The sequence below is a fragment of the Pristiophorus japonicus genome, unplaced genomic scaffold (assembly GCF_044704955.1).
Source record: "Pristiophorus japonicus isolate sPriJap1 unplaced genomic scaffold, sPriJap1.hap1 HAP1_SCAFFOLD_360, whole genome shotgun sequence".
Classification (NCBI taxonomy): Eukaryota; Metazoa; Chordata; class Chondrichthyes; family Pristiophoridae; genus Pristiophorus; species Pristiophorus japonicus.
The window spans coordinates 130351-142485 of NW_027253435.1; the positions used below are offsets into that span (position 1 = coordinate 130351).

Here is a 12135-nt window from a genome sequence, read left to right on the forward strand (position 1 = left end):
TTTAAAACCAATGGAAAACCGGCTTGTTTTATACAGATTGGTTTGGTAATGGGGACTTGAAGGTCACATGTACACTATCACTACAAGCCGATTTTACTGCACCTTCCTTTTTAAAAATTGTCAATGTTTTCTCGGTGTTGATGTTGCTCAGTGCTTCGGTGCACGACAGCACAGAGTCCTGGGAAATGAGCCCTTTGTTTCCATTTCCAAAAACAGAGTCTTCTCAATCTCAAACTACTTGCCGAAGGTGCAGAGTGGCAGTGAGGTGTATCTCCCAGATGGAAGGACTGTCAACCCACACCACTGGTCAATCCTTCATGACCTGCTTCAAAATATCTGTGCTTCTAGTCAGGAACAGTACGGTACCATTCCTACATTACAACAGTGACTACACTTCAAAAGTACTTCATTGGCTGTACAACCCTCCGAGATCTCTGCGCTCCTCCAATTCTGGCTTCTTGCGCATCTTCGATTTTCATCGCTCCACCATTGGTGGCTGTGCCTTCAGCTGTCTAGGCCCTGGAATTCCTTCCCTAAACAACTCCGTCTCTTTCTCTCTCTTCCTTTAAGACGCTCCTTAAAACCTACCCCTTTGACCAAGCTTTTGGTCACCTGCCCTAATATCTCATGTGGTCGGTGTCAAATTTTGTTTGATAATACTCCTGTGAAGTGCGTTAGGATGTTTTACTGTGTTAAAGACTCTATATAAATACAATTTGTTGTTGAAGTGAGTAATGCATGTTTAATATAAAATAACACTATCAATGCAGAGCTTGCCCTAGTAGGTGGATATCACGGCTCCATGACTTAGAAGTCTCAAGGAGCAAGAGTTGTCAGCAGTACTATCTTGAATATCAGCGCACAGAAAACTCACCACCTACAGTACAATATACAAAGGTAGATCAGAAGATTCATGAAGTCACTGTTAATTTACAACTTTGAAGTTTCACATTGAGGAGCTTTGCTTAATAGCAACAGAATGTAATTTATAGATCACAGCTAGGCTATATTAGAACGCATGTTTAAATGTATTCCTAAATGCTACACGATGCAGTGTAGCCACTTGGATTTTTGACTAAGAACAAACAATGTAGTTGAAACATTATTTATTACCATGTAAAGCCGTATATATATTATATATTTAAAAATATATAATATATATAGAAATCTATTATATATATAATATAAATACCGGTAATAGCTAATATATATAATAGATAATATATACAATATACCCTGTATATATATATATATATATATATATATACACACATCTTAATTCATTTCCAACAGTACGTTATAAATTACTCTGACTGCTGCACAGATACAATCCAATCAGAACCAGAAGAAACATTTAAAATTGCTCAAAACTGAAGATTAACAAAGAATAAAATAAATGTTAAATGAAATAGATTCCGCACCCGGCTGAATGAGAAGATGCGGCGTGAGGGATGATTCAGCGACCACTGGGAGCCCAGTGCGAAGCCCGAATTGCATGCCAGGTGAGTAATGAGTTATGCTCACTGGACGCTCATGAGGCCAGCTCAAGTATAATTTAAATATGCTCCCTGCACCATCTGGGACTCGTGCAGGGAACGTGATGAATGGAGAGATCTGCAAAACATCACAAACTTGTTAATGGGCCACAGCTCAAACCTAAAGGGGTGTCATCACCTCAGAGTAAGTGGCCATATACAGGGTCAAAAAATGTTGGAGCCTTTACAAAGCCTCAAAGGATATTGTAAAACATTTTCAGTCTAGCAGGAAGGGGGAAGAAGTAACAGCCAAGAAAAATCGGATAGAAATCCCAGCGTGGGAGCACAGAAGGGAGTCTGTAGAAAAGTGGCACTATTTCCAAATTGACCTAGTTTGCACTTTTAACTTTGGCAGTGCCCTGCACGATCAGCTTTGTCCCTTCATGCTACGTTTCTCCATTAAACACCCCACCCATCTAGGATGAAGTACTGGTGATTACTGGACTGCCACTGCTGGTAGTAGTAGTGGAAGCAATTTGAGGAAATGGATTAAATCATAGAACGATACAGCACAGAATGCTTATGAACTCCAGGACATAGTCGACATATTTACTGAGGCGTACGAAAACATGGACCTTACGCTAGACAAAGGTCCTCCACCAGCCTGTCCTCGCCGTACAGTACTGCCCCCCCCCCACCCCCCAAGTCACCAAGATCCACGGCGCGGCCCTGGACAACGTGGACCATTTCCCATACCACGGGAGCCTCTTATCAACAAGAGCAGACATTGACGACGAGATTCAACACCACCTTCAGTGCACCAGTGCAGCCTTCCGCCACCTGAGGAAAAGAGTGTTTGAAGACCAGTCCCTCAAAACTGCCACCAAGCTCATGGTCTACAGGGCTATAATAATACCCACCCTCCTGTATGGCTCAAAGACATGGACCATGTACAGTAGACACCTCAAGTCGCTGGAGAAATACCACCAACAATGTCTCCGCAAGATTCTACAAATCCCCTGGGAGGGCAGATGCACCAACATTAGCGTCCTCGACTAGGCTAACATCCCCAGCATTGAAGCACTGACCACACTTGATCAGCTCCGCTGGGCAGGTCACACTGTTCGCATGCCAGACACGAGACTCCCAAAAGCAATAGCTCTACTCGGAACTCCTTCATGGCAAACGAGCCAAAGGTGGACACCCTCAAAACCTCCCTGATAAAGTGCAACATCCCCACTGACACCCGAGAGTCCCTGGCCAAAGACCGTTCTAAGTGGAGGAATGCAGCCAGGAGGGTGCTGAGCACCTTGAGTCTCATTGCCGAGAGCATGCAGAAACCAAGCACAGGCAGTGGAAAGGGCATGCGGCAAACCAGTCCCACCCACCTCTTCCCTCAATGACTATCTGTCCCACCTGTGACAGAGACTGTGGTTCTCGTATTGGACTGTTCAGTCACCTAAGAACTCATTTTAAGAGCGGAAGCAAGTCTTCCTTGATTCCGAGGGACTGCCTATGATGATGATGATATGCCTGTGTCAGCTCTTTGGAAGAGCTATCCAATTAGACCCACTCTCCTACTCTTTCCTCATTGACCTGTAAATTTCTTCTTTTCAAGTATATATCCACTTATTGCACAAAGTTAAAGTGCAATGATGTGTGATTATTTTCCATAGGATATTGGCACAAGTTTAAAAACACCGAGCGTGCTTGAAAATGTTTTCTGGTCCAAATTTTCAGTCTCTCTCCTTCCCACTATAATTTAATTCTACCCAGGCTAATTGTCAATTTCAAATGTGCCCCACCAATGGAATGAGGGAAATAGAGAACCATAAAGATTTATTGCCCAAAGTGGTGCATGATAACCAAACATACACCCAACTGAAGGCTCTCACTCCATCTGTTAATGTCAACATACCGCGGCCATTGCAAATAAACTTGTAGAGTTGAGTTAAATTAAAATGTCAAACTGCATTTGCCAGTATTATAATCTTACCAGATGTCTCAATCCTTCGAGAGCAACAATAACTAATGTCAAATTTAGAGGAAAAAATGATACATAACACAGCAGGTCCCCATGGCCCATGAATGGGAATGCAAAACAGGATGGACTTTGATGGTTTATAAACATGGGTGTTTGAGTGAAGCAGTTCACGAGTTTACAGCAGGCACATTTGTAAGAAACAAAGTATTTCACTTTACTGCGAAGGTGGATCGGTCTTTGTGTTTCTGCACAACTCAACTTAGATTTCTGCTCCACATCGAGAGATTCCATCTGCTTGGCGAGACTAAACATTCCGTGACCTACTAGTCCTCCAGCATTCACTCAAACATCTGATTCTAATATTACAATTCAACCTTTCAGCAGCATTAACCTACAGATTGCAACAAAATTGTTCCAGGACAGCATGTCCATTTTGAAATTATTACCACTGTTATGGTCCTTTTTGTGCAGATCAGTCCCAGGAATCAAGTGTACCAATGTGCCTCCATCTGAAGGATGACGATTTGAAGACCAATCGGTGTTCTTTTGGGAGGGGATGCAAGCTACTGTGCCTTCTTCATATAGTAGAAAAGGTCTTTGCTCGCCTGGGCAGTAGGCATGGGATACCACCAACAGCGAGTACATGCAGGTTTGTGGCAAAATTCTCCAAATTGATGAGAGATGCAAGACACTGCCAGATGTCTAAACTGATGTGTCTTTTAAAATTCCTGCCCATAGCTTTAAAAGCAACATTAAAGAAAAAATGTATACTTCAAAATAATTTATATAGCACCATATCACAGTCTCCAGATATGCTAAATGCTTTACATCAATTGAAGTGTGGTCACTGTTTTTATGTAGCCTCAGTACTTTATGCACAACAAGATCCCACAAATAACATGTGTGATGGATGACTAGTGAATCTGTTTTTTTTGGTGTTGTTCATTGAGGGAGCTATGTTGGCCAGGACACCAGGAGAACTCTCTGCCCTTCTTCCAATAGTTCATGGGATCCATTACATCCACTGAACAAATGGCAGATCCAGAGTTTAATATCTCACCTGAAGAATTAAGTTTTTAATATGGAATATTAAAATCACTATCTAATAATCAGAACATTTGACTTATTTGCCCTACATTATACTTCAAAAGTATTCCATTCGGTGTGAAGCACTTTGGCACAGCCCGAGGCCCCAGCACTAACCTCTGAGGTACATCACTTCCAATCCAAGCTACACCCATTAACCCTCATTTTCCATTTCCTGTCTGTATACAGACTTTCTATCCACAATGTTATACCTGATCTTCCACAATACATCTGAATATGTGTAACAAGTAATTTATGAGACGCCATATCAAAGCTTAACCAGCTTGATATACAGGATCAAGGAGACTGACCTTCTGGAACGTTTACATGTGGCTATGGTTGTGTTTAGTGAGATTAATGAGTTGGGTAGCATCCAGGACAGTGCAAACTGTACATCATCTGTTGAAGGAATGGCCCCAATGGCCTTTCCTCTTTCTGTAATTTTTGCTTTTATACTCAACCTCACTACCTCAGGTAAGATTTATCAGTACTTGGACAGGTCAAGCACTAGGCGAAAGGCAGGCATTCCAATTCTGAGGGACATACAGAGGAAGTATCCAAATAGGATGAATCTCTCTCTTTCGCCTTCACTCCCTCAAACAGCGGAAGGAGCGTGCGGCAAACCAGGCTCCTCACCCACCCTTTCCTTTACATAACAACTGACTATCTAACAACTGACTACACTGCAAATAAAAGGTAATTCATTGGCGTGAATCACTCTGGGATGATCTGAGGATGTGAAAGGCGCTATATAATTAAACGTTCTTTCTTTCTGCTCTCATTCTCAAACCCATGGCCATCTCAGCATGGATCGAGTAAACATCCTCAGCTGATTCAGGAACCAGGCCAGAGCACTTCTGCAGCCTTTCAATGTGGGAGTAAGTCAAGTGGCTCAGAGACGTGGACTATATACATCAGACACCTCAAAGCGGAGAAGTACCACCTGCAAGATCCTGCAAATCCACTGGGAGGGTAGACGCACCAACGTCAGTATTCTCGCTCAGGCCAACATCCCCAGCATCGAAGCACTGACCACACTCGACGGGCCACATCGTCCGCATGCCCGACCACATGACTCCCGAAGCAAGTGCTCTACTCGGAGCTCCTACACGGCAAGCGAGCCCCAGGTGGGCAGAGGAAATGTTTCAATGATACCCTCAAAGCCTCCTTGATAAAGTGCAACACCACCACCGACACCTGGAAATCCCTGGCCAAAGACCACCCTAAGTGGAGGAAGAGCATCCGGGAGGGCGCTGAGTACCTCGAGTCTAGTCGCCGAGAGCATGCAGAAACCAAACGCAGACAGCGGAATGAGCATGCGGCAAACCAGTCCCACCCACCCTTTCCTTCAACCACTGTCTGTCCCACCTGTCACAGGCAATGTAATTCCTGCAATGAACTGAACAGCCACCTGAGAACTCACTTTTAGAGTGGAAGCTAGTTTTCCTCGATTTCGAGGGACTGCCTATGATGATGAAGTCAAGTAAACCCGGTATCTTTACCTTTCTCTTCTGGTTTTTTCCAACTTGTCTTTGAGAATCATTATTTCTTTCTTCAAGGTGAGATGCTGTCCCTCTGCATCGTGCAGCTCCTTCTTCAAGTTCTTGATCTCGGTCACGTGCAGGGCTTCACGTTTAGCCAGCTCCTCCTCGTAGAACACGCTCTTTTTCTCCAGGTCAGCTTTGAGCTTTGCCACTTCCTGCTGATGCTCCATACTGCTCACACCTGGGGAACGTCCAACCTGTTTTTGCTGTTAACAAAAACCATTTAGAGATGTGATAATACTGTTGGTTATTTATTCATACTGCCCAATTGAAAACATTTTTCAATTCACTATTCCATTCACGACCAACCTTGGGTTCCAGCATTGTCTGTTTTTATTTCAGATTTCTAGAATCTGCAGTATTTTGCTTTGTACTTGGGTTCATCACTTCAATTCATGAATTTTAATACATAGGACTGAAGAGGATATACAGCTCAGAAACAAGCCATTCGGCCCAATCAGTCCATGCTAGTGCTTATGCTCCACTCAAGCCTCCTCCCGTCTTTCCTCATCTACCCCTATCAGCATACCCCTCTATTCCCTTCTCCCTCATATGCTTATCGAACCACCCCTTAAATTGATACTAATCGCTTCAACCACTCTCTGGGGTAACGAATTCCACATTCTCACCACTCTGTGGGTGATGAAGTTTCTTCTGAATTCCCTATTTGATTTCTTGGTGACCATCGATGGCCTGTAGTTATGCTCTTCCCCATGATTTAAAAACCTCTATTAGGTCACCTCTCAGCCTTCTTTTTTCAAGAGAAGAGACTCAGTCTGTTCATAATTTCCTGATATGTATACCCTCGCATTTCTGGTATCATCCTTGTAAATCTTCTCTGTACCCTCTCCAGTGCCTCTATATCCTTTTTATAATATGGCGACCAGAATCACATACAATACTCCAAATGTGGTCTAACCAAGGTTCGATACAAGTTTAGCATAACTTCACTACTTTTCAACTCTATCTCTCCAGAAATAAATCCTAGTGCTTGGTTTACTTTTTCCATAGTTTTGCTAACCTGTGTCAATACTTAGTGATTTGTGTATTTGTACTCCCAGATCCATTTGCTCCTCTACCCCATTTAGATTCTTATTTTCCAAGTAATAAGTGATCTCCCTATTATTCTTACCAAAATGTAATACCTCACATTTATCCGTGTTGAATTTAATTTGCCAATTATTTGCCCATTCTGCAAGTTTATTACTGTATTCTTGTAATTTGTTGCAGTCCTCCTCAGTATTGATTGTGCCCCTCAATTTGGTGTCATCTGCAAATTTAGAAATTGTGTTTTTGATTCCAAAGTCTAAATCGTTAATATAAATTGTTAACAACAGTGGTCCCAGCACAGATCCTTGTGGAACACCACTACCCAGCTTCTACCATCCTGAATAGCTACCCTTTACCCCGACTCTCTGCTTTGAAGCAAACTAGCTATCCATTCCGCTCCTTGTCCCCTGATTCCGCATTCCCTGACCTTATTTATTCGTCGATTATGTGGTATCTTATCGTAGGCCTTCTGAAAATCCAGATAAATTACATCTATTACAACATGATTGTCTCCAGCTCCCCTGTTTTATTACGGACACTGTGTGCATTGCTGTACAGACAGATTAACTCATTTTTAAAAGCAGTTCCTCTCACTTTATTTTTAACCATCTTTTAAAATTCCTGTTCTATAACTCTATTTATTCACTGGTCATCAATGTCCTCCATTACTTTATTTTTACTCCTTTCCTGTTTTAGTTACATTTAGGCTGGTTTTATTTCGTGTAGATCCCTCAACCATCCCGGTTCAGGTGGAGCTCATTCCATCGGTATAGCTCCTTTCTGTCCCAGGGCTGGTGCCAGTGTCCCATGAAAAGGAACCACTCCAGCCACATGTTTATTTTTCTGAGCTGACTATTTTTATGTCAATTTGAATGTGGCTACGGCAATAATCCAGCAATTACTCCCCTCGAGGTTCTGCTTTTTTATTTAGCTCCGAAATCCTGATATTCCCTCTGCAGGACCTCCTCCCTGCTCTTGCCCAAGTCGTTCGTTCCGACATGAACCACAACAACTGGATTTACCACCTCCCTTTCCAAAATTCTCTCCAGCTGCCACACGATATCCCTTACCCTGGCAACACACTCTTGGGGATTCTCGTTCTTGGCTGCAGAGGATGCTATCTATCCCCCTATTATAGAATCCCCTATCACTACCACATTTCTATTCTGCTCTTCCACCCCCATTGGACAGCCTTCGGAGCCATGATGCCTTGGTCTGCATTGTGATTGTCCTCCCCGCAGTCTTTCTCCTTATCCTCACAGGTATCGAGCACATTAGAACATAAGAAATAGGAGCAGGAGTAAGCCATTTGGCCCCTCGAGCCTGCTCCGCCATTCAATGAGATCTTGGCTGATCTTCTACCTCAACTCCACTTGTCTGTAATACTATCACCATATCCCTGGATTCCCTTAAGAGCCAAAAATCAATAGATCTCTGTCTTGAATATAATCAACAACTGAGCATCCACAGTCTTCTGGGGTAAAGAATTTTGTCTATTGTACCTGTCGCACAAGACCAATGTCTGTGGGACCTCCTTCTCAACCTCTCCTAAGTCCTCACAATCCGGTTCCCTAACAGTCACACCTTCGCTTTCCTCAACATAAGAATTAGGAGTAGGAGTCGGCCCCTCGAATCTGCTCCGCCATTCAATAAGATCATTGCTGATCGTCTACCTCAACTCCATTTTCCTGCACTGTCCCCATATCCCTAGATTCCCTTAATATCCAAAAATCTATCGATCTCTGTCTTGAATATACTCAAAGACTGAGCTTCCACAGTCCTCTGGAGTAGAGAATTCCAAAGATTCACCAACCTCTAGAGCTTCCCCTCATCTCAGTCCTAAATGGCGACCCTTTATTCTGAGACTGTGACCCCTGGTCCTAGACTCCCCAGCCAGAGGAAACATCCTCCCTGCATCTACCCTGTCAAGCCCTGTAAGAATTTTGTATGTTTCAATGAGATCAACTCTCATTTTTCTAAATGCTAGAGAATATAGGCCTAGTCTATGCAATCTCTCCTCATAGGACAATCCTCCCATCCCAGGAATCGGTCTGGTGAACCTTCGTTACACTCCCTCTACGGCAAGTATATCCTTCCTTAGGTATTGAACTGTACACAATACTCCAGGTGCGGTCTCACCAGGGCCCTATATAATTGTCTTTATTTACATTTAATTGCTCATTTAACACTCCCAGTGCAGTACTGTAGAAGTGCTGCACTGTTGGAGGTGCCAACTTTTGCTGAGATATTAAACAGAGGCCGTCTGCCCTCTTAGGCGGAAGTAAACAATCCCACATCATCATTTGAAGAGCCGTACAATGTCCCGATCAACATTTATCTTTAAACCAATACCACCAAAAACAGATGATCTGATCACTTACTCAGTGCTATTTGTAGTTTCTTGCTGTAAACAAACCGGATGTTATAATTGCCCATATAATTGATTACATTTCAAAAAAAGGTAATTAATTGGCTGTGGAGCACACTGGGATGCCCTGAACACAGAACCAGGAGGAGGCCAATCAGCCCTTCGATTAATGTCCTGCCATTCAATTAATCCTTGGCTAATCTGTACCTGAACTCGATTTACTTGAGAAATTATGAGAAGGGCACAAAAAATCTGCAAAGGGATACAGACAGGCTAAGTGAGTGGGCAACAATTTGGCAGATGGAGTATAATGTGAAAATGTGAGGTTATCCACTTTGGCAGAAAAAGTAGAAAAGCAAATTATAATTTAATGGAGAAATATTGCAAAGTGCTGCAGTACAGAGGGACCTGGGGGTCCTTGTGCATGAAACACAAAAAGCTAGTATGCAGGTACAGCAAGTAATCAGGAAGGCAAATGGAATGTTGGCCTTTATTGTAAGAGTATAAAAACAGAGAAGTCCTGCGACAACTGCACAGGGTATTGGTGAGGCCACACCTAGAGTACTGCGTATATTTTTGGTCTCTATATTTAAGGAAGGATATATTTACATTGGAGGCTGTTCGGAGAAGGTTCACTAGGTTGATTCTGGAGATGAGGGGGTTGACTTGTGAAGATAGGTTGGTGTCCCAGAGAGCTGTAGAGACTGGGTCATTGAATATATTTAAGGCGAGACAGACACATTTTTTTAGTGATAAGGGAATAAAGGGTTATGGGGAGCGGGCAGGGAAGTGGAGCTGAGTCCATGATTAGATCAGCCATGATCTTATTAAATGGTGGAACAAGCTCGAGGGGCCATGTGGCCAACTCCTGCTCCTATTTGTTATGTTCTTACCTGTCTTTGCTCCATATAGGATATGAAAGGCGTTATATAAAAGAAAGTTCTTTGTCCACTCATCAAGCCATGAAGGTTTGGTAACTACCTTTTATATAGCATCTTATCACATCTCTCCAACATGCTTCACGTAAATTACTTTTGAAGTGCAGTCACCGTTAAGTAGGCGAACACTGCACAATCCCACAAACAATGGGATGACTTGTCTGGTGATATTTGTTGATGGGTGAATGTCAGTCAGGACACCAGAACTTGTGGCGCTCCTTCCAATGCAATCTTTTACATCCACTTGAATAGCGAACAGGGCCTAGGTTTAACATCTCATCTGAATGAACACACATCCAACAATGCAAAACTCCTCAATACTGCAGTATAGTGTCAGGCTAAATCATGCATTGAAAGCCTGGAGCAGGGCTTGAACCCACAATCTTCTGAGTGCTGGCAACTGAACCAAGCTGACACTTTTACAACCCCCCCCCCCCCCTCTTCCAGCACGCATCTATTGATCTCTGCTAGGGCATAATGCTCAGCTGTCTAAACCGGAACCCTATTTTTCTGCTTCTACTGAATGACAGTAAATTCTGGAAACAGGAGAAAAAACAAAAACAAACTTGTAAATATTTTGATTTGGGGGTATAGGTTTCCAAATGAGGGGCCCCCAAACCCTAGTGGGTCTTATAAGAGAACCTAAGGGTTTCCAAAGTCATCAGATTTACATATTTTTCTGTATTTGTTGACTTATTAGCACATGTATTCTGTTGCTACATATTAATTAAAAGAAAACACCTTTCACAAATAATAGCCCCTGGGGAGATGTCAATATTTTCAGGGGATCATCATGAGTTAACATTTACAGGGGACCGACACAGTTCTGTTTGAAAACCCCTGGATTATAAGTATTAAAAGATGGTCAGTTTCTCGGGTGGATTATACTTTAGTTAATCCATCGTCTATTCTTTATACACTGATTCCAAACAACAAAACAATGAAGTACTCCGAGACACTGTTCAAACTTCCCTCTCTTTAGGTTTTTATTGCTCCCATCCTCTTCTATTCATTCAACGTTCTCTGCCTGTGAGAGTGAGTGAGCACCTTTTCTCAAGTCCTCTCTTAAGTGTTATACTGCAACCCATTGACATCTGCCTGGGGCTGAACTGTCCTATTTTACCACATTATCTCTTTGAGAAACTTTGAGCCATCACTTGGTGACTCGCCATTCATCTCTGCAACAACTAGAATCAGGAACAAACCCCTGCACGCAATCAAGCACTTTTCTTAAATTTCCATATCAGCATCTTACCTTGAGCCCCTCAAGCTCATTCTCGAGTTGCTTGGAGTACTGCTCACCCCGCTCTCGCAATTTTCGCTCCTTGGATGCCTCTGCTGCTGATTGTTCCATCTGCACATCCAACTGGTCGGGGGAAAACATGCACCATGAGTAACACACAAGGTACAAAGCAGCCACAATTATAGACAATCTTACAATAGAAAGGTCAAACCTTTAAATCCTCTCAGCACTGGGAGCCTACAGAATAGTTTTAGTAACATTCCAACTGAATGGCCTCAATCGAGACCTCACTTTGAATGGGTACTTCCATAAATTTATACAATCGGAATTCATGCATTTGTCTGCTGCTCCATCAACTTTGTTTTCAACAAAGAATGCAAGCATCGACTTTGGAAAAAAAAGTGATCTTAAAAGTTCGTCGAAAATTTAACATTCAGATTAAGTTCA

General features: G+C 42.7%; 1 protein-coding gene across 1 annotated transcript in view; it reads right to left on the minus strand.

Moving 5' to 3' along the window:
• Window positions 1-12135, minus strand: part of LOC139250262 (serine/threonine-protein kinase MRCK alpha-like) — a gene marked incomplete at its 3' end in the record, with an annotated part of 472269 nt that overhangs the window by 87959 nt on the left and 372175 nt on the right. Inside the window, exons 15-16 of the mRNA XM_070872760.1 lie at window positions 11701-11811; window positions 6048-6295 (exon numbers count right to left, since the gene is read on the minus strand). Of these exons, the coding sequence (XP_070728861.1) occupies window positions 6048-6295; window positions 11701-11811 (359 nt within the window). The remainder of the gene's footprint in view (window positions 1-6047; window positions 6296-11700; window positions 11812-12135) is intronic.